The 23492-nt window shown below is 41.7% G+C and overlaps 1 protein-coding gene across 1 annotated transcript; it reads right to left on the reverse strand.

The window, feature by feature from the left end:
- Window positions 1-1074: 1074 nt before the first annotated feature.
- Window positions 1075-23492, reverse strand: LOC109412434 (acyl-CoA Delta-9 desaturase). Its single transcript, XM_029867072.2, has 5 exons — window positions 22989-23492; window positions 10868-11109; window positions 10462-10798; window positions 3075-3260; window positions 1075-3004 (listed from the first exon to the last, which is right to left on the reverse strand). Exons 1-5 carry the CDS (start codon window positions 23015-23017, stop codon window positions 2686-2688), a joined length of 1113 nt encoding a protein of 370 aa, XP_029722932.1. The 5' UTR covers window positions 23018-23492; the 3' UTR covers window positions 1075-2685.

Genomic DNA, 23492 nt, shown 5'->3' on the forward strand with positions numbered 1-23492 from the left:
ACCAGCTGGTGAGGAATTTTTCATCGTCCCATAACTTTCCTAAATCAATGGAAATTGCGATACACAACGAAATCAATTATATTATAAAACATGGTGACCGGTCATGACCCTGTGATATCAAGTTATACAGATTTTAGGATTTTTCTCAAACAATAAATACAGTTTTGTAGTTTAGCACGATTTCGTTTGCTGAACATTTTCTTCTGACCATCTCCATCCCATTGTCAGTAGATTTTGCCATTCTTTTGTGTTTTTGTAATCATTAAGTTTTTTTTGCTTCGCTGTTACATTTTCTTTTTGCTAGCGACATCAACATCGGTTCCCATACTAAGATTACACATTGAATTCCCTTTCCATTTGGGGTACTACTACAGTAAGAATCATTAGGATTTTTGTTTCTTTTTGTCTGTTTCCTATCATTTGTCACTCGTTTAGATTAAACCACTTTTGTTCTTTGTTTGAGGAGAAGTGTGAGAAAAGTATTGAAAATTTTCTACAAAGTCTAGGTTGAATTTTTTAGTGAAACAAAATTGCAAGATTTAACAAAACTATGCGGTCTGTAATGCGAGACCAATTGAGAATACACGTGAAACGTGAGTATTGCTAGCTCGATTCGCCTCGCATAACAAACCCATGTGCTAGGAAAGTATATGGAAGTGGAAACAATTTAATTCATTATACTTGTTAAGTTATTGCTCAGTTTATAAGATAGGTATTGAATTGGTGGATGACTGATTTTGGCTCGTTCTTTGAACGAAGTTCCTCTTCATACGCAATTCTTTCATATGGAAAGGTTTGCTCGTAGGCGAAGGTCATTGCATTTTGAACAATTTTTCTTTCTTATGCTTGTGCCATACTGTAAGGAACATGTGGTCTATTTAATGTTTGTCTCATTACTCCCAGTATTGAAGAATCGTTTTGGAAACGAATTACCTAGTATAACGATAAACTGCTTTCGTTTCAGTTATGAAGTACTCGCTTGGCTACGAAAGGTGGGAGATTTATTACAAACAATTCAAATTTTGCCTAAGAAGCCTTCTAAAAATTTTGACATTTCGTTTAAAACACTCGTCCAAAAGTCCCTACCTATTATCGAAATTTAAATCCTATTCTCATCAGTCTCACTCCATTGCCAATCATTTCTTTCTTTTCTACCATGCTTGCGATAAAAAATCAGCAAAAAATCAATGGACATTCTTTGAACATTGCACAGCAGAGAGAGCTATTGGGTAAAAGCTATCGTGGCTCAAAGTTCGGTCGAAAAAGCATAATAAAACATCCGTAGCTGTTTACAGTCTTGAAAATTCCCAACTTCTAGTTGATTAGAGGAATCACTGCACAAGTAATGCTCCTATTGAGATTTGATGCTCACTGTAATTTTGGAAGATTAATGGTACCGTATGACAAATAACTTTATAACTTCTCAGAAACTTATTTGTGATAGGTAATTAACAGTGATGATGTGGGGCAAATTTTTAATGCTCCTTTGAGAAACTGGCGAAGAACGGAAATTAATCCCATAAAAATTGATAGAATAATAAGCTTTCAAGATAGGCGTTTCCTTTCGAGTTCTTTGTGAGTTGATTGATTCTGAAACCTTTGGTTTTTCATAGCAAAATAGAATCAGAATCAGAGTAAACAATAAATTCCAGTACATTTAAGAATCTATCCCTTGGACTGAATCATTGATATTAAACTTTTCTTTCTATTCATATGAATGAGATAACGCATAGTATTCATCCAGATATCTCAGTTCACCCACCGCTGCTGCAACTGTGCAATGCTACCCCGAAGAAATAAAGAGACTCTCGTTTTCCACGTTTCCAGTTGTTTGACACTGCCTGAGCGTCGTCTATTTGTTACTATTTTCACAGCATCTTGAATCATCTTGGCTCTAAAACAATAAATTACACACAAGCTAAAGCTAAATTATATGGTCGGGGGAGTAAGTCTTGGGTACTAAAAACTATATAGTTGAAGCATCGACCATTTCCGCTTCTGTTCCTGAAGGGCCAAATCAATCAAAAGTGCACTGTTTGTGACGTGATTGCAGGGTATTTGATCGCGAACAAATCATTTCGAATTTTAACGATTATTCCAAATATGATCGCCGAATTAGATCCGGAAAGTGTCATTAAAAATTTTAAGTGCAATTTTCGTTTTTCTTTTATTGTTAGTTCTTAACAGATAACAGTATAGTTTCATTCTATGCATTAGATCCTAACACACCTGAATCAGTTGGTTTGTTTTTTTGTATGTGTTCAATACATATACACATATACGATTTGATTTATACTTCGATTTTGACATTGATTAAAGTTCATTTTTGCTCATGAATATTCAATAAGGGCTTCTTTGTAGCCTTTAACATAAAAAAATCAATTCATTCGAATAAACTGCTGCTCAACTCCTTTTTGTTCTGGTTCTTCCATGAGGTCTCCGGCGTCCTTCGAAAAAATGGGATCCATTTTCGAACGGGAGACATTGACTTATTCAATAAAAAAATCACGTGAGTTCCCATTTAAGAGGATAATAAAATACGCGCGTTCTCTCTTTCTCTTGCTTTCTTCCTCGCTCGCTCCCTCAATCGCCGCCGGTCACGCCCCATAGTACTAAGGTTGTCCTCGTTGGTCCTAGGCGTCGTTAGCGCTCCATCTCTTCCTCCAACGTGGTCCTCCCTCCGTCTTACTCGTCTTTCCGGTTGAGGATGTTGGCGTGCTCGATCTCGACCTTGTCCTGATCCTTGTCGCCCCAGCCCCAGGTCGCGTGCGATCCGTCTCCCGTTCGCTTCACTCGCCTCTCGATGATCTCGTTCGAAACCGTCTTCAGATCGTACGCCCAGCCGATCTTGGCGAAGAAATCGATGAAAGCGGTCGTGAAGTTCAGCCGGTAGTTGCCCAGTTCGGCCGTCTTGTAGTCCCAGGGGAACACGTGATGGTAGTTGTGCCAGCCCTCGCCGAAAGCGAATGTGGCCACCGTCTTGTTCTCCGAGGGGTTGATGGTGCTAAAAAGAGGAAGGGGGATTGGAGTATTAGTACAACTAGTCGGAATGAATCGTTACCGAAAGGTCTTACCGGTCATAGGGGCGGTGTCCCCACTTGTGAGCAGCGCTGTTCACCAACCAGGTGGCATTCAGGATGAACGTCCAGCGGAACAGCGTGGCAACGAACCATGCGTTGGTCCAGGTTTCTCCCCAGAAGTAGACCGGAGCCATAGTTGGCAGGATGAAGCACAGTAGGGGCATAAGGATCATGTAGTATCTGGAAATAGAGATGAAGAAAGAAGAGTTAGGCATGTTAGTCAATAGATTTTCAAAGGCGGACATGCATAAATCCTAGATCTTAGATTGGCTAATATTTCAGATTTTGAGATAAGAGTGTTCCGATGAGTGGATTTGCAGACATCAAGTCTAGAAGGATCTCGTTCGAGAGTGTCGACACTAGCCAGCTTGTGGAAATGGTTATTCAGTTTCCGGCGGTTCAAACTGTGAATCATTTTGAGCAACTTGATTTGTATGATTTGCAGCTTGTTGCTGTGGTATTAAGCGAAGGTTCCTCAAACCGTCGATGCCTAGTTGATCATTGGTCGGATGATACTATTGACTACCAGCAGCTTGTTTTTTGATTGATACGACGGTGAATGTGAACAGTTGAAAAACGAGAAGAATGCAGCATGGGCGAGAATGCTGCAACCAGAGAGTAAAAAATTCGAAGATTGAAAGTGAAGATTGACATTCTCATTTTTTCATTCGTGTTTGGCCACATTCATTGTCAGCTGAATGCTTCTCTTTTTTCATTCAATTCTCTGTCACGAATATTTTTTCGCACGTCGTATAATGTACAATTTCTGTTAACAGACGCACAATCCGACTTAATGGACAATTAGAGAGCATAATTAATATTCTAATTAACTACTATACAACAGTTTTGAGGTAATTGGAAGTATAATCGGGAGTTACGGTCCAGTTTTATTTCTCAGTGAAAATTGTCAGTGACAGAAAAATGAATGAATAGGTGAAAAATTCATTCACCAAAATGAATTTTATTTTGATCCCTCAGCTGAGAATCTTCAAAATTCACGTTGAATTTCACCCATTGAAAATGAAAACTTTAAACTCTGGCTGCAACACCGTACGAGAGCGAATGAGGCACGTTATAGATAGGCGTGGAACAGGCAGATCTCAGTCTTCCGGAGGAAGAAGCGCCCGCAGGAAGAACGACATCGCGAAGCGATGGAAGAGCAGTACCTTGCTAAGGACACACGGAAGTTTCTACGAGAAGAACCGCTCGAACAAAGGCTTTGTGCCACAAGGCGACATGTGCCGGGAATATTATTATGAGCGAGCGTGAGATGGTCGAGAGGTGGCTGCAGCATTACGATGAGCACCTCAATGGCGACGTTGCAAGCACCAAAGGTGGTGTGGTAACAGATCTAGGAGTAGGTGCGCAAGACGAAAAATTTCTAGCCCCTGACCTCCAAGAGATTGAGGAGGAGGTTAGCCGGTTAAAAACCACAAAGCAGATCAACCACCTAGCGAGTTACTAAAATACGGTAGGGAAGCACTGGTGTGAGCACTACACTGGGTCATTACAAAGATTTGGGAGGAGGAAGTATTACCGGAGGAATGCATGGAAGGTATCGTGTGTCCCATCTACAAAAAGGGCGACAAGTTGGATTGCGGGAACTATCGCGTGATCACACTACTGAGCGCTGCCTACAAAATACTCTCTCAAATTTTATGCCGCCGTCTATCACCGATTGCAAGAGAGCTCATGGGGCAATATCAGGTTCGATTCATGGGTGAACGCGCTACAACGGACCAGATGTTCGCCATCCGCATCCAAGTGTTGCAGAAATGCCGCGAATACATCGTGCCCACAATTTTAATTCGGCGCATGATACAATCGATCGAGACCATCTATGATAGATTATGCACGAGTACGGATTCCCGGATAAACTGATACGATTGATCAAGACGACGATGGATCGAGTGATGTGCGTAGTTCGAGTATCAGCGACACTCTCGAGTCCCTTCGAATCTTGCAGAGGGTTACGGCAAGGTGATGATCTTTCGTGCTTGCTGTTCAAAATTGCTTTAGAGGATGTAATAAGGAAGAGCGGTGATAAACACGAGTTGAATGATTTTCACAAAGTCCGTTCAACTGCTTGGTTTGGCTGATGATATTGACATTAGCTCGCAAATTTGAGCCAGGCGAATCGGATTAGTCATTAATGTGTCGAAGACAAAGTACCGTGACCGGCCCTAATTCTGCGCAGTCCCTAATTCGGCGCACTTTCTCGAATATACCACAAAATCAGGGACGCTAGTTCAATATTAGCTGCAAATATATTTTTTGCAATTTCTCATCGTAATAGGCTGTTTTACCTCACGCAAATCTGTCAGGAAAAGGCCTACTTTCCCACACCTAATTAACAGTGCTGTAATGATTCATTACAGCACTGATTTGCGTTGCGTAATGAACCATTACAGCACTGTTTTCAGTTTTGGTCATCTTCTTGATGCTTTCTGGACGCAGTTATGAAAAATTGTGACAACTGCACACTGCACAGTATAACCTATTATGATCAGATTTTCTTAAACATTGGCTATGAACATGAGTGTGCAGTTTGATGAAAAAGTTTTGTTGAAAACTATCCTCAAGGGTAATTTATGAAATTGCAAAAAACGTTGTACGCAACTCGGTGCAGAACTCGATTTTTCCAGCACTCGTCGTAATTATCCAACTCGGCAAGCCTCGTTGGATAAATGTACGACTCGTGCTGTAAAAATCGTCATTCTGCACCTTGTTGCGTAAACTACTATTTCGAATATTGTTTCAATAGTAATGAAAAGGTTTGTGAAGAAAAATTTTTCAAATCAACGACCATTATTTTGTAAAAAAAATAAAATGATGTTGCAAGTGCTGGAAATTCCAAAAGCTAGACTTTACATATACTGGCGTGAGTGAGAAATGGACAAATTGAGGTGAAATTTGCGAAAAAGTTACTCGTCCTCTCGGTGAGACTCGAACTCACGACTCCTACTCACTAGACAGGCGCGTTGCCGCTACGCCACGAGAAGACTCGAAGACGTAGCTGCTAACCTTAATTCAAGTTCAACACAAAATTCCGAGGTTATCTTTTCCACAGATTGCACCCCTTTCGGATGGAATGAGATGTACATCCACACTACGCATATATTGTATATGTAAAGCCTAGGCGAGAGCGCATTGTTTTTTGTGTGTTGGAAGTCCACACACCTCTCATCGACGACTGTGTCGAAGAGATCGCGTGCAATTGCATCCGAAAGGGGTGCAATCTGTGGAAAAGATAACCTCGGAATTTTGTGTTGAACTTGAATTCAGGTTAGCAGCTACGTCTTCGAGTCTTCTCGTGGCGTAGCGGCAACGCGCCTGTCTAGTGAGTAGGAGTCGTGAGTTCGAGTCTCACCGAGAGGACGAGTAACTTTTTCGCAAATTTCACCTCAATTTGTCCATTTCTCACTCACGCCAGTATATGTAAAGTCTAGCTTTTGGAATAAAGTAAAACTTCCATTCGGCTGGTTAAGCCGCAAAAATCGATAATTAATTAATTTAATTATGCTGGAAATTGCCTGAAATCTGTGTCCGTTAGCGAAGCTGCTAAAAAGTTGCCTCATGAGCTGAAGCATTTTGCGACATAAATAATGAAGAGAATGTCTGCTTTTCCATGCGCATCCTGTACAGCTGTCTTCGAGGAATCAGAATCGGCAAAAAAACAATTGAGTTTTCTTCTTTTTTTCTTAATCTTCTTGTTCTTCTTAGGTGCGCAGAATTAGGAACCGGTATTAAATAGTGGTCCTAATTCTGCGCAGACATTTCAACACTAAGTTTTGAACATATAATTAATAAACAAATATCATATAAATGCCACCATAGTTATAACTAGGATATTCTATGTTTCTAGCAATCCGGTGAATGTAATTACGTCTCAACAAGTTAGTTTATAAACTTCGAAGGCTAATTTACGATTCTTCCATTTTTGTTCTGATAGTTCGACCGGACTAACCACTTGTTTTAAACATTTGCTATCAACCTCGGGGGAAATTTTATGTATTCATGTAAGCATTCGTCAAATGCGATATTTGATGTAAGTTTACATGGAATTTTCTTAAACAGTGGAAACCCTGGAGTTAGACAAGAAAGAAGTCTCAGTTTGCAAACAAAGATTGTGCCACCTTATGCCGGAAAAGTTTATATTACCTTTAGAAATTAAAGTAAATTTTACTAATATGTGCATATGCGGATAACTAAAAAGCTTTACGTAGTAGTATTCGATAATGCTAATGCTACAAAATCCTTTTGTGTATTATGATTGAAATTCCCTTTGCTTAGTAATCAAAGTAGGTAGTATCAATGTTGGGGACATGCAAAGTTCCGATATGGTCGTAATGTCGTATAAAAGTTGAAAATGAAGAATTCAATTGAATTTCATCTATGAATCATGTTCTCATTACAATATGTTATCTTTTCAGAGTTTTTCCCATGTGCGCAGAATTAGGAACATTAGTGCGCAGAATAAGGAACATTCCAAAAAAGGGTGCGCAGAATTAGGAACAAATACACACTTTAGAATTTTCATTATTTTACATATAAATTGAGTGTTTTGTAAAAGAATTATATTTTTCCCTTATTTACAAAACTAATAACTATGTGCAGTCAAAAATTCAGCCAAATCGGTTTGATTTGGAATTTGTTACAGCTGATTGAAATTGAAAAAGTCTTAGGTGCGCAGAATATGGGCCCTCCACGGTACATGATGGCAAAGTGCTCCAGAGAGGAATCACCGCGCCTGCCACCCCGAATTTCTATCGATGGTGATGAAATCGAGGCGGTTGAAAAATTCGTGTACATGGGCTCTCTGGTGACCGCCGACAACGACACCAGCAGAAAAATTCAGAGACGCATTGTGGCAGGAAATCGAGCTTACTTTAGACTCCGCAGAACTCTATGATCGAATGAAGTTCGCCGTCACACGAAGTTAACTATCTACAAAACGGTGATTAGACCGGTAGTCCTCTATGGGCACGAAGCATGGACTCTACGTACAAAAGACCAACGCACCCTTGGACTTTTCGAACGATAGGTGCTGCGTATCATCTACGGCGGAAGGCAGATAGAAGACGGGACTTGGAGAAGGCGAATGAACCACAAGCTGCATCAGCTGCACAGTGCGGAACTGGAGACACACAGCCATGGATCGAGTAACCAAAAGTTCCGCTTCCCATGCCAAAATGCATTTTCAAGTGCCGCGAAGTTCAGTTAAAGTTCCGAATGGAACTTTCTGGCTGCTTAGGAGGCTAACGATTCGCTTTGCGGGAGCTTCGGTCACAATAAGTTCCGGCAAGGCTAATTGTTAGCCTCTTAAGCAGCTTTAAAGCTGATCTGTTGGTTACATGGGTAGAATAAAGACGGCTTCTACGTACAGCAGAGGCCACCCAGGCCTTAGTCTGACCCTTAAGGTATACACTTAAAACAGAATGCCGAGATCGGCTGTGCGAATCTCGGTTAAAGTTTATTTGCTGAAATCTCTGCTAAACGCTTGACGTTTAATGTTTGATGCTAGCGGTACCCATGGGTGCTGCTATGAATAAACTTGTCTTTTGGCTGATATCTCAGTTAAATTGCGATTGCCGAGTGCTCGGCTGTGCGAATCTCGGCAAATGAATGAAAATTAGCCGAGCTCAACTGAGTGTGTAGAATTAAGTCGTCAAGGGACCTCTGAAACCCACTTTGGTTGAGATAAATGGAAATTGGAAATCCTCGACTTTATGTAAATGGCGGAAAATCTCGACATAAACTCTGGAGGAATCCCAGACGGCTTTTTCGCACAGCCAACTGTTCAGTAAACTTAAAAACTGATATCTCAGTAAAAATATTACGTTTGTTAGCTGATTCTCAGCAAAACAGTTGCCGATTCTCAGTTATAAACTCTTGAAGTTGCTGGCATCTCGGTAATTTGTTGTTTGCCGAGCACTCGGCTGTGCGGATCTCGGCACAGGTTTGAGAAAACACTGTGATCTTGGTACTAGAGACTCAGCAAAAACTCCCGAAAGAATCTCTGAAAAAGTCTTGAATCCACGGAAGAATTTGCAAACAAAAATCTCTTAATGAATCTCTAACGGCATCACTAGAGGAATCCCTGAAGAGATGCTAAAACAATTACTGGAGAAATTCCCGAAGAGATCACTGGAAGAATTTCCGAAGCAATCCCCGCTGTAACTTCCGAAGGAATGCCTGGAGGAGTAACTGAAACAACCCTTAAGAGATTCCAGAAGCACTCACTGGAAGAAGTAGAGAAGGAATTTCTAAAGCATTTCCCGAAAAAACGACTGGAGGGAGTCTCAGAGGAACCCTTACCAAACTCGTGCTGGAAATTACTTTGTTCACTAGCACTACTTGGTGATGAAGTTCGGAACTATGAAAGTCCTGAACAACTTTGCCATAGCTCGTGCCTTCTTATCTGGCTTCAATTTCGCAATATATATTACCTTAAGTCGTACCGGAAGTAACTATGTCCACTAATGCCACATAATGGTGAAATTCGAAACAATGCGATTGAGCATCTGAAAGTGCTCATAGTCCAGAACATCGTACATTCATATTTTGCTTGAATTTCGTGCTACATCTCACCAAAATCGAACTGAAAGTAACTACGCACACAAGCGTGATGTTTAAATTCGGAACCAAGCAATCCATCATCTGGAAGTACTCAAAGTACCTTGGTACCACCCTATCTGGCCTTAATTTCTCGATATAGGTATCTTACCACAGTCGTTCCAGAAAGGATACTAGCGCCATGGAAACAAGCGATCGAACACTTGGAAGTGGCCGTAGTCCTGAACAAGTGTTAGCCTGAGGGGCAGGCTTTTTGCAGGAGTTAGGTACTCCAAGAATCAGTGAAGCTTTGCAAGTCTGTACAGAGGTACCAAGCTAGAAAGCCGGTTGTACCCGTAATTCCATAAGAATAAAAAGGTGGGCGATGTTTGCGCCGAATATACTGCCATTCTACGCATAATTATCCCATGTTGTATGGAAATTCCAATGTACAATGTGTCAAATATGCGTAGAATGGCAGTACAACATTGTGCTAGATAGGTATGAATGTTTTAGAACTTAATGACCCATCATCATGAGGCAAAAATACGGCCTTTCGTACCTATCTGTGAACTTTAATAGATCAGCGTTGACTGTAGAGTATCAATTGCTGGTGGCGTTTTGCTATGCTATTCGTACCAACCCAATTAACTTTTTCCACCAGTAGTGCCACAGCAACATTAAAGAGATAATTTCATGCTTCACGCTAAATTTGCGCGCGTCATTACTTTGCGAACAATGTTTGCTAAACGGCCAATCTAACACTTCCTACACAACATCCCAACCGCCGAATGGAAAGAGACAAACCCCCCTCAAAAATACTCACTTCCTCTGGAACCGCAGCACCGGGTCGCTGAACAGGTCGGAAATGTCCAGCTGGCGGCCCTTGGCGACGACTTCCGGGTGCTTCCGGCACAGCAGCCAGCCGATGTGCGAGAAGAAGAACCCACGGGTGGCATTGTGCGGGTCGGCGTCCGTTTCCGAGTACTTGTGGTGCACCCGATGGTCCCGGGCCCAGTGCAGGGCACAGTCCTGGAATGCGATGGTGTTAAATACGCACAGAATGATCCTCAGCGGCAGTTTGGCTTTGTACGAGCGATGGGCCCACAGCCGATGGGCACCGGCCGTGATTCCCAGTCCGGACACGACGTATAGCAGGAATGCTGCAGGGGGGCAAAATTAAAGACAGAGATTAGCCTTGTTTCGAGGGGTGGTTCGATGGGGTTACTAACCGAAAGCGACGGTGTACAGCTTGGCCGAGGTCAACAGGAGCCAGAGGCCGTACACGGCAGCCAGATGTAGGTATCCAAAGGCGATGACATTTCGCCACACGACTTTGATTTTGCGTTTCTCGGCTCGCTTCAGGGGGGCAATGTCTTTCGCCAGGCCTCCATCGATGGTGTCGGCGTCGTTCTCGTTCAGAACACCGGTCACTTCAACCGACGCATTCGGTGCCATCTTCTTCGATAAAGTGCTGGAAGTGCAAATGGAAACGGATAGAAAGCGTTTAGAATTGGGTTGACATTGAACTATTCATGTAAAATAGACCTATTGAAATAAAGTAGCACAAGGGTCCCAGGTCGATCGGATTAAGTACCTGAATAAGCTGTATAGTTCTAATAACGAATGCAAAAATATGCGCCACGATTTCAGAACTCCGTGTTATCAGAACAAAATCGAGAACACAACTGATGCGACGCCAATGCGATGCGATGCGACGTGGACGCTTGCGAACCGAGCCGAGCAGCACACTGAGCCAAATTGCGCCGAACAATTTTGTTTATTCTTGCCTACAAGAAGAGCGCATCATCAAGCGTGGCGCGTCGAAGCGAAAAGATGGGCCTACCGCGTGATTGGAATTGCTGATTAGTAAGTGCTCTGCTCGCTCACGCTATCATCCAGCTGAGCTGAGTCTGATCAGCCGCGTGCGTCGTCGTAGGCGAATGGGATTGGGATAGGATGATGGGGTGATCGATGTTGTTGATTACTGAATGGGTGATTATGGATTTCGCGCGCAAACGCGCGCGGTGGTAAACAAATCCAAAAAGAAAGGCAATATTTGCCGAACTGAGTGAGAGCGGGATTAAAGTTCTGTGCGCGCGCGCAGGAGCGATGGGATTGATCGTGTGCGCCTGTTTTGCATTTTTGTGATTGACGGTGGCGTGGCAAGGGTGGCATGTGTTTACCAATTATGTCCGTGCGATGACGTCTGATTCTGGGCAAAAGATTAATCTGTTGATGGGGGTTTTGCGTTACTATTGCACGCTATTACGTACCGATTTAGACACGTAGATTGATTTTGAACTGAATTATTATTTTGTTAATATAAGCTTATGGGACATCCCGCGTTGCAAGGAGCAGGGCACTTTCAGCATGATTGTTAAGTGTCTTTCTAAGGACTGAGGGCAGGAGTTAGAATTCAATTCAAAATTCAAACCCTAACGATAATCCCGGTGAATATCCAAGGAACATTATAAACGCAACTTTGTATTAGCATCTTAAGGTTCTTTACAATAGCAATACAAAAGAAAAACTCCTTCTTGTTCTGGGTTTTCATATACTTAACCTTCCTAAAATGTTCCTAAATGTTGCTGGCGTAGTACATCATATGTACATCATACTAGGGTTATCACATTACTTGTCACGCCTTTGAGAGAATCCTCCCTCCATCCCCATCCAAGTGTACTTTATGGATTCATTAAAGTAGGGTACATTCACAGACAAACAGACGTAACACTTCGAACATTTTTCGATTCAAATTATAGTCACGGAAACATATTCGCCCAATGCTTAAAGCACTATGTTTGGCCGACCACCAACTAGGTGGCGGTAGTGAGCAAACGTCAAACTCAAACAAAAACTATGCGAGCGCCACGGTTGGAGAGTTGGCCAACTATCAAATTTTGAAAAATGTCGTTAAATCGGTGTACGATGGGAATTATCAGAGTGTTACGTCTGTTTGTCTGTGGTACATTGTTTACTTTGAAATTATCATATCATAAGTCATTTATGCATGAGGTTCAAGGGAACCCTTCTACCCACAACATAAACACGTTTTCATAATCAGTTCAGGCATGAACAGTAAAAAAGTAGCAACTACCTATGTTTAATCGATGCAAACTATTGAATTCATTAACCTGAACCCGCATTATTGAATTAATGAAATTCAAACTTAAAAGTTTGATCACCTTCTCACAAACGAAAATTTGGGTATTCTTTTGCTCATTTCGGTGACGGAAAGTTCTGCCACAAGGAAGTCAAAGTTTATAGGTTCAGTCGAGTCTTCCAGTGCGTACTGTTATTTACTGAACCTCCTCTGCAATTTCTTGGCTCTATGCGCAGATTTTTGGGTAAAGTTTGCGCGCACCCATAAAATCCTCAACATGCATTTCTGAAGAAATGCGATCAGATTTTCTATCAGGAACTTATCTAGAAATACCTCTTGGAATGCGTTCTAGTATTTCTCACAAGATTCCTTCCGAAGTTTTTTTTATGGAATTTTCTTCTTGAATTTCTCCCGGCGGTTCTTCCGGATTACAATCGGCATTTCTCCAAGATTCAAACAATTCCTTCCGGACTCCGCTTTAAGAATCTCCAAAGATTACTGAATGCCAACCGATTTATCCTGAAGCTCTTTACGAAGGCTTGCAGAGTTTCGCCCATGAGCTATCACGGGGTATTTCTTCAGGAGAGAGTTCACTAAGAATTTTTCTCGAGATTCCTCTTCAATAATTTTCCCACGATTTCTTCCCAAGATTTCTCCTAGGATGTCTATAGACAGGAGTTACAGGAGTTCGTCATTTCGGAAGGGTGCAATCCCGATTCAAGGGAGAACACATTTTAATGAAACAATCAGAAACTATTATGCAAACGTTCATCGACGGCCGGCCGATAACCGATCAGATCTTCACCGTACGGCAAATTCTCCAGAAATGCCGTGAATACCAGGTCCCAATGCATCACCTGTTCATCGACTTCAAAGCGGCATACGACAGTATCAACCGCGCAGAGCTATGGAGAAACAAGGACAAAAACGGCTTTCCTAGGAAGCTGACTAGACTGATTAAAGCAACGATGGACGGTGTGCAAAACTGATCTATTGATCTTTATTCATCTTTATTCATGTTGATGATTTTACTAACCATCAAAAACATTACGGCCGTCCTCTGTCGCGGCATGTTAACAAAAAATGTCTCTCTTGGAACCATACTTCTATAGGTTGATACAACTAATGTGTATGAGATTAAAGTCAATTGATATTAAATAATTGCAGGATGATGGAAATAGAGAAATCAAAACGTCGACAAGACATAAATTAAATAATAGGAGAGGAAGATTTAAATAAAGATCTGGTTTCTAAGAACCAGATGTTAAATGTGTCAAAATAAAACTAGAATTCAGACGGAAAAAAAATCAGAAAGGAATCGTCAGTCGTTCCGAATTAGCGTGTGGTGTCGTCCACCTTTCGGCACCGGTACACGAAGGCCCTGATGGAAAGGACATCATCGGTGCGGATGCACTTGGTTGACTCTGGACAGGAACATGTGTTGCGCATGTAGTTTTCAATCGATCGGGTGAATGGTTTGTAAACTGCCCATCCACAAGCGGTGTCCTTACATTTTTCGTCCAGTTCGGGATCAACCGAGCGCGGAAACCGAACTGCTGGCTGTACGAACGTCGCTGCCTGTTCGGAAATCTGGCTGTTGCTCAGCAGCACCAGAGCAAACAGGGCCATACTGCACAATTGGATTGCACGAACCATTTTGCAAAATGTTTCTTTTCACTGCGATTGTTTTTCCAACAAAGGTTTATTGTCACACTTACTACACTATTTCAATAGTGATTTGGTAAATCGAAAGTCTGATGTTAGACTATCTTCTCAGACACAGAGTCTCGGAATGCAGAGAATGCTGAAGATTCGATTACAGATTAGCACCACAACAGTTCCGCACAAATGCTCTCCTACGAATAATCTATGCGTAAGAGTTTCGGGTGAACTATCCAGTGCATTCGAATCTTGCCGGGGACTGCGACAAGGTGATGGACTCTTCAACATCGCTCTGGAAGGTGCGATGCAACGAGCCGGGCTAAACAGCCGGGAAACGATTTTCACAAACTCCGGTCAATTTGTGTGCTTTGCGGACGACATGGACATGGATTAGCAGAGCTGTACACCCGGCTGAAACGCGAAGCAGCAAAGGTCGTACTGGTGGTGAATGCCTCAAAAACAAAGTACATGCTGATAGGCGGAACCTAACACAACCGGATCCGTCTGGGTAGTAATGTTACGATAGACGGGGATACCTTCGAGGTGGTGGAGGAATTCGTCTACCTCGGATCCTTACTGACGGCTGACAACAACGTGAGCCGTGAAATTCGGAGGCGCATCATCAGCGGAAGTCGGCCCTACTACGGGCTCCAGAAGAAACTGCGGTCGAAAAAGATTCACCCACGCACCAAATGCACCATGTACAAAACGCTAATAAGACCGGTGGTCCTCTACGGGCACGAGGCATGGACCATGCTCGAGGAGGACCTACAAGCACTCGGAGCTTTCGAGCGACGCGTGCTAAGAACGATCTTCGGCGGTGTGCAGGAGAACGGTGTGTGGCGGAGAAGGATGAACCACGAGCTCGCTGCACTTTACGGCGAACCCAGCATCCAGAAGGTGGCCAAAGCCGGAAGGATACGGTGGGCAGGGCATGTTGCAAGAATGCCGGACAACAACCCGGCAAAGCTGGTGTTTGAAACTGATCCGGTTGGCACAAGAAGGCGTGGAACGCAGAGAGCACGATGGGCGGAACAGGTGGAGCGTGACCTGGCGAGCATTGGGCGCAACCGAGGATGGAGAGCGGCAGCCACAAACCGAGTACTGTGGCGTACTATTGTTGATTATGTCTTGTCTTAAATGTGATGTTGAACAATAGTTAAGGCTATGGATCGCCAATCCGGAGACGGCGGGTTCAATTCCCGTTCCGATCAGGGAAATTTTCTCGACTCTCTGGACATAGTGTATCATTGTACTTGCCACACAATGTACAAATTCATGCAATAGCAAGCAAAGAAAAGTCCTTCAATGAATAACTGTGGAAGTGCTCTAAGAACACTAAGCTGAAGAGAGATAGGCCAAGTTCCAATACGAAGAAGGAGTAGGTGTCTTTGAATCTACCTGGGAAGCCCACTACAGTCTACCTAAACAATGTTCCGTGTTTTGTGCTGAGACCGCTGCCTTTTTTGAGGCAATAATGAGACCAAGTGACAAACCCATATTAGTTGCTACGGCTTCAGCTAGTGTCCTGCAGGCTCTGGAATCTCCAAATGCAAGGCACCCCTGGATCCAAGCTATAGCTATATATATACAAAACTTTTTGAACGATAGAAACCGAAACATCACATTGACATGGATTCCTGGTCACACGAGAATAACCGGCAACGAACAAGCTGACAAACTTGCTAAACAGGTCGAACAAGACAAGCGGTCGCCTATTCCGGAAGGTTCCTGGAGTGGACGTCAAATTATGGACCAACCAGGTCATCCACAATGCCTGGCCCGAGGAAAATCAAAGGAAAAACGGAAGTTTGGGAAGACAGATGCAACTGGAAGGAACAGATCGTACTTTCGAGAATTCGTACCGGGCACACCAAGATATCACACAACTTTACCGGTCATTCACCATTCCGCAAAACGTGCGAGACCTCGCACTTGGAGTACCTCCAGGATTTTTTTTTTCAAGAAATTTTTGTGAACTCTCTTCTAGATTTGTTTTTCCGGAATTCGGACAGCAACTTCTCCCGGGACATTTCTTCATGCTTCTTGAAGTTTAACCAGAGATTTCTTTTGGAGTTTCTCCTCGGACTTCTTCTAGAAGATTTTTTTCCGGAGTTGCTACCGGAATGCCTCTCACAGTTTTTCAGGATCTGTTCTGGACTTTCTCCCAAGATTAACTACGGGTCTTCTTCCGGAGGATCCTTTTTGGATTGCTTTGCTTTTATTCCTTATGCAATCCCAGGTCCTCGGCGTGATAGTCAAGTGTTCTAACCATCACACCAGGTCCGCTACACGTTTCCAGAAGTTATTTTTTCGAATAACTTCTGGGATACAAAATTCTTTGTAAGAAATTCCCGGATAAATATCAGAGGGAATCCAGATGGAATTTTACGCGAATGACTTGGAGGGGAAGATCTATTGGGAAAATCTGGAGGGAAATTCCGGAAGAAATCCTGAGAAAAACTGGTACAGCTCGAAAAAAAAATCTGGGGGTAATCTGAGGAAAAATATTGAAAAAAAAACCAGGAGCAACTCTTAAAATTTCTAAGAGAAATGCCGGAAAAATCAAGAGAACTCCCGGAAAGGTTACTGGGAAAACTTTTACAGAAATCTAAAAAAATCTGCAAATGTTGGAAAGCAATCCCGGAAAACCAATGAGAAAAACTGATGAAGAAACTTTGCATAAGGATCTCCGGGAGGAATTCAGCTAGAAACTGCACACTAAGAATGAATCGCAGAATTCTGTGAAAGATTTCACCGAACGTCAACTGTAAAATATGCTTTTACAGATCTTTCTGTGAAATACAATGTTTTCCAATCCAACTGTCAAAGTTTCACGGAAACTTCTGTGAAAGCAAACAAATTACCGAATTTTGTGAAATTTTTACGTAGCGGTTCGGTGAACATAAAAATGTTTACCGCGTGCTGTCATTTTTACCGAATTTCTGTAAAAGCCGTAGTCAGCCAACGCCACGTGCGAGTTGTTAACATCAAAATGATTGGTTTTAATTGTTATTCTGTGAAGTTGGCAAAAGATATCGAAAATATAATGTTTAAATCAGAAAATAACTCTAAAATATAACAAGCTTTAGACCATTACCAGCAACAGAATAAGAGGTAGGTTAGTATTTTTCATTAGATCAAATTGTACATTAATAATATGTATTTTTTTGTAGTTATTGTTCTTGTCGTGTTGAAGTCACCGCCTTGCATCTTCACATGTACGATTATGTGAAAAATACCCTTCTCTTTTCGGCGATTAATTGATACATCAATTTACATATTTACAGATAATAAATATACTAATTTAAAATAAATCTAAAACAAATCGAAATTTCATTTCAATTTTGATTTAGGAAAACTGAAAAAATCTACCGAAAAGTTCGGTGAACTGCAAATTATCCAACTGAAAAATCACCGAACGTTCTGTGAAACCAACAAAAATAAACAATGAATTCACAGAAAATCTGTAAAACAAATCACCGAAACGTTCGGTGAATTTGACAGATGAGCATTCTCTATCTTCACAGATTGTTCGGTGAATCAACAAATCACCGAACAGTTCACCGAAAATTCTGCTGTTGAGATTTCGGTGAAATTTCACAGAATTCGGTGATTTATTCTTAGTGTGTGTGGAAGCATATTGGGAAAACCCTTTGGAAGAAATCTCGCGAGAGATGCTCCTGCAGAGACCCCGTGAAAAACTCTTGCAGAAATCCTGGAAGGAAATCTGGTAGAAATCCTGATAAGAAGAAATCCCAAGATCTCCAAGAAATCCCGCAAAAAATACCGAAAAAATCTCTTAAGAAACTCTGGGAGCAATTTCAGATAATCGCTCGATGGAAACTTGGGAGAAACTCCTGGAGCAATCACTGAAAAAAAAATCGGAAAATCTTGACTTAGTTTAAGGAACAACTCTGAGAGAAATCACGAGAAGAACTCTGTAAGGAACTGCCAAAGAATTTAAAGTGGGTATGGCGGTAGAAACCCAAGGAGGATTCCCGGAAGAAATTCAAGGAGGCATCTTGGATAGAGTTCCGGAAGAAATCCTCATAGGAACTTCGTAACAAATTCTGGATAGATTTTTAAGCAATTTTTTAAACAATCATCCGTTTCTATTGAAAGTTGTTAATATTTTATCGTATTTTCCAATTTTTCATAGGATTTCCATCGGAATACCAACAACCTTAGGGGTTAACTACTCAAAACTTTCAGTAGTTACTACTTTAATTCATACTGAATACTTAGTATTTATGTTAAATTACAAATTCCTTTGTGTTCAACGGGAGTGTGTTCAGGGGTTTTTTAAAGTCTAGATTAACGGTTAACAAAAAAATCGGCTGACGCTTTTCAGATACATCATTTCTGGCGCTAAGGTCGTTTTCTAAATTTGAGTATTTTGAAAATAAACATCGTCATCTTGTGATCAAAATTAGGTATATGCCGCACAGTTTCCGTTGGTGGCGCTGAGATGAAAAGAGTTTGAAACACGTTTTCAACGAATTTTATTCATTCGTAAATTTCAATTGTCTGTGGTTCACGGTCAACCATGGCGTAGACACGATTTCGATAAAATTTATTCTAAGCATTCGTAAAATGCAATTGGCTTGGACGGGAGCAAACATGCACTCACACCAATGGGAAATCCCATTTGTATCTGTCGTGTGCGACAGAAGTATAAACGTGTTTTGTCTCGTTTTTTTTTCTCACGTTTGGCACACGACTCCTGCCAGGCGGCAGCACTGCAACGCCGTCAAGGCCTATGAGAGTCTAATACAGGTGGAAGAAGATACTTCGTTTGCGTGAGATCCGTGTCTGGTGCAAAATATGTCACTGCTACAAGTAAAGCGAGCTCGCATGAGAATGCATGTCAAAAAGTGACGTTACTATTTGTGTTTACATTTACTCTCCTTACTAATACAAAGCCATCGCTTCTTCTTCCCCTCCTGCAATATACTCTAATTCCTCAAAATGTTCCTGGCTTATGGACTTATCCACCGATGAACCGAATTCATCGTGGTCCGAGAATTTTGACACTAGAGCGGGGTCTGTTCCAATCAGAATCGTCCAATTCTGATTGGAAACGGCCCCGCTCTAGTGTCAAAATTCTCGAACCGCGATGAATTCGGTTCATCACTGGATAAGTCCATATGGACCTATCCACCGATGAACCGAATTCATCGCGGTCCGAGAATTTTGACACTAGAGCGGGGTCTGTTCCAATCGGAATCGTCCAATTCTGATTGGAAACGGCCCCGCTCTAGTGTCAAAATTCCCGGACCGCGATGAATTTGGTTCATCGGTGGATAAGTCCATTGCAGGAATGGAAATTTGTGAACATTTCAGCTGGACAGAAGCAGAACCTACTCGTGAACAACATTGGCTTGGGAATACTCGCACTTTTTATTCACGAACAAGTAAAGCATGCACGATTGTAATTCGTGAACTTGTGAACTTTTTGCGGTTTAATAAAAAACGCATTTTTAGATTGTTATGACGGTTATGCTTTTCTGGAACAAACAAAAATCCCGAAAATTCACTTGTTTGTTTTGATTCGTGTTCACGAATCTGGAGGATGCGAAAAAACTCACTCCATACACTCCGAACAGTTATGAACAGTTAACTTAACTGTACTCCATACAGTTATGAACAGTTCACTTAACTGCAAAAAATCTGTATTAAGTGTTCTATAATTTATGTTTTTGCTAATATGCAGGTTTGAAAAATACATACCCAAGACTAGAGTTCAAGGGTATGAGCAGGATACGACATAAAAAAGCGAAACATTTGATTGTTTGAACTAGAACCAATGAAAGCTTTACAAAAGCTAGAGTAGAAGTTTACTACGTCATTTGCGCTAATTGTGGTCATACAGGACGGATAATAGTCAGTCATAACAGGTATTCCAACCAGGGATGCCATATATACAGATTTTTCAGCATCCGTAAAGATTTCATTTTATATGAAACTGGCTGTCCCGGCAAACGTTGTTCTGCCTGCCTACTGTGTTTTTTTACATGCAGCTCTACCGGAAAATGGCCCGCAAAATGGAATTTCAAACTTTCTCGTTTTCGGTGTGTTCCCGGTCGATTTTTCCAATTATTTTTTCGTACGAACACGTCGGAGCCCTGTACGAATGAAACACTGAAAGAATGGTGCAGATTGGTTGGCCCGTTCCCGAGCCTATTCGTGACATACAAACACCATTCCATTTTTATTTATATAGATACAGATTTTTAAGCTACAGGAACTATTTTATTTTTGTACGGGATACAGATTTTTCGACCAAATTTTGAATAGGATACAGATTTTTCAAAAAATCATCTGGCATCCCTGATTCCAACCGACCTTTGCCAATGGCTCATAAGATGGAAGCAAACAGATGTAGCTCCTATAGCACTGAAAACCGAATAATTGCGCGAAATTTCATGTCTCAATTTCTCATCATTTATGAGTTCAAAGTTTTCTTCGTTATGTTACGACGAAGGCAACCGCACCAAAGTAGCAACTAGCCGAATTTTTCTTCATCACCGTTCAGATTCACTTATTGAATTGACTTTCAATTCATACCCAACAAAAGCTCTGTGGCACTTCTAAGTTAAGTTTTACTGCTGAAGAATGCAGCAATAAATAAATCTTTGTTTTCTGTCGATAAAATGTTAACGACACGTTGTCTTCGTCTAAGGGATGATGAAAGCAAATGTGTGCGTGAATGCGACAAACATAGTATTTCACAATCACAGAGAAAGATTACTTCGTTGCATTGTGGTGGTGTATTATGACCAGGTGGGCAAAAATCATAATGGGGCACGTTCGGTGTAGTACTAGATTTGTAGTAATGAGCTGAATTTTTGTATAATGAGAAGGTTAATTCTCCGTTTCTGCAATGAAATGCTGCAAAAAGCGTGGGTATTATGATTCCTTGCCTAAATTGATGCTGTTTGAGCAAAACTTTGGATTACTATGTTGTTTATGTTGCAAGAAAGGGAGAAAACAACAACATTGTTGCCCAAAGTTTTGCTCAAAGCATCAAATTAGGCAAGGAATCATAATACCCACGCTTTTTGCACCATTTCATTGCAGAAACGGAGAATCGACCTTCTCACCATACACAAATTCAGGTCATTACTACAAATCTAATACTTCACCGATCTGTCCTATTAAACATTTTGGTCGTTATTTTAAAGCTATAACGATCTCAATTTAAAAGCTTTCTGCTTAATCGTACTTTGAATCCATGATTTGATTTAGATTGAGAAGAATTGGACCGACTTATCGAAGAAACACCTACGGCCAAATCGTAATACACCATAGCGCCACGTAGGAGGTGTGCCGGGAATCGAATTCAGGTTGTGCCCAAAATAGACGTGGACCAGACGAAAACAGAATCCGAGGGACAATTATTCATTATTATTATTATTTTGAGGATTATTTTTTCACATTATACGGAAGCTAATTAAAAAATGAGTAGTTGAAACTAAATTAGCCATGAGGCAATCGGCGAGGCACAAGAATAAACTAGGTGCTTAGCTAAACGAGAATTAGAATACTTAAAACCCAAAAAAGTAATCTTGAACCCTGTTTTTGTTTAACCCTTTGGAGCCGGAGGGGTCATATATGACCCCGACGATGAAACCGAGCATAACAAGCGTGTTCGACACCAGCGAGGTTGCGTCGATAGCGGCGAAACAAATCGGCTCCAAAAGGTTAAACAAAAATTGAGGCAGCGCAAGGACCCTATCGTCCTATGATATATGGTACTGCCTATTCACCATAGAACATATCATTATTAATACTATACTTATCGAAGAGACTAGCAACCCTAGTCTGGTTCATCGCTGAACTATGGAATTATTGAGCCTGTAACGGCATCATATGTAATACAAACTCGTCAGTGGTAAAAAAAGTTATACGTACATATCAATTTCATCCTTGTTCCCGTTTTCCTTTGTTAATCAAAGCATCATCTACTTCTACATACCAATGGAAGACTACCATCACGATGATACGCATGCATAATTCAGAAGCAACAGATGGGTTTCTCCCCACTGACTGGAAGGGGTGTGAGAAGTGCTGGGGGCTAAGGAGGAGAGCGTATGTTAAGGCCTCTGGCTGGATAGAGAAAATCGTCCCGTTGGAAAACAAGGACAGTGTCGTTATTATCATGCGACAAAGACGCGGGTCAGGAACGGGGTGTTAGACGCCAAGGTGAAACAGGTGGCATATGCCATAAGATGAAACGCAATCAGCCATTTTCTTTGATGGACGAGGTCTGACAATTTGAAGGACGAATAATCAGATGTTAAAGGATGTGCATACTCAGGGGTGACGGAATACGGTATTCGTTATTGATCTCGTCACATGAAGATGAAAATGATAGGGCCTAATCAATGTGCAAATGGTGCGATGCGACCGATGCGACACCATTTAATTGTGGGTGGGGAAACTCGGCCTTGCAGCACAAAGGATTGACATTTCGATGGGAAAATCAATTTTCGCACCCGCACTCTGCACTGCACTGCGGTCGAAAATGAGGGGGGCTCTTCTGGTGCAAAATTTTCCCATTATGTAAAAAGATGTTTTACCTGTTCAAAATTGTCGAGAAAGCCACCATTTTTTTCTAAACCAAATCCGGTCTAGTCGTTTGTGTTGTGGGGTTTGTGAAGCTGGGGAAGCACAAATTTCGTTCACAAACGCGCGATTCACTTTCGGTACTTTTTTCTCTCGTTTCAGCGATTACTGTTTTAGACGATTCCTGCGATTCGCCAGAAAGTATATGTACTGAGGTTTCAACGAAAGACGTCACTCGACATTCTTCACTGATGGCACTGGTTGTGATGGGTGGCAGCAGAGCAGGCCAAGAAGCTGAACTAGATGATCCCAATTTTAGCACACCGAGACGAATACCGAACGGATGTCCGCTTTATGTAATCCGAGAGTTTTTTGGGTTTCTATACTCCGTCCGTCAGGGACGATGAGCTGCTTTGGATACCTACTACTTCGCTGCTGTGCGCTCGGTATAGTGTTGGCTTCTAGCCACCACAACGATTGCGAAATGGAATCGATGTGCTGCTGCTAACCAGCCTTGA

The sequence above is a fragment of the Aedes albopictus genome, chromosome 1, assembly GCF_035046485.1.
Source record: "Aedes albopictus strain Foshan chromosome 1, AalbF5, whole genome shotgun sequence".
NCBI classification, from domain to species: domain Eukaryota; kingdom Metazoa; phylum Arthropoda; class Insecta; order Diptera; family Culicidae; genus Aedes; species Aedes albopictus.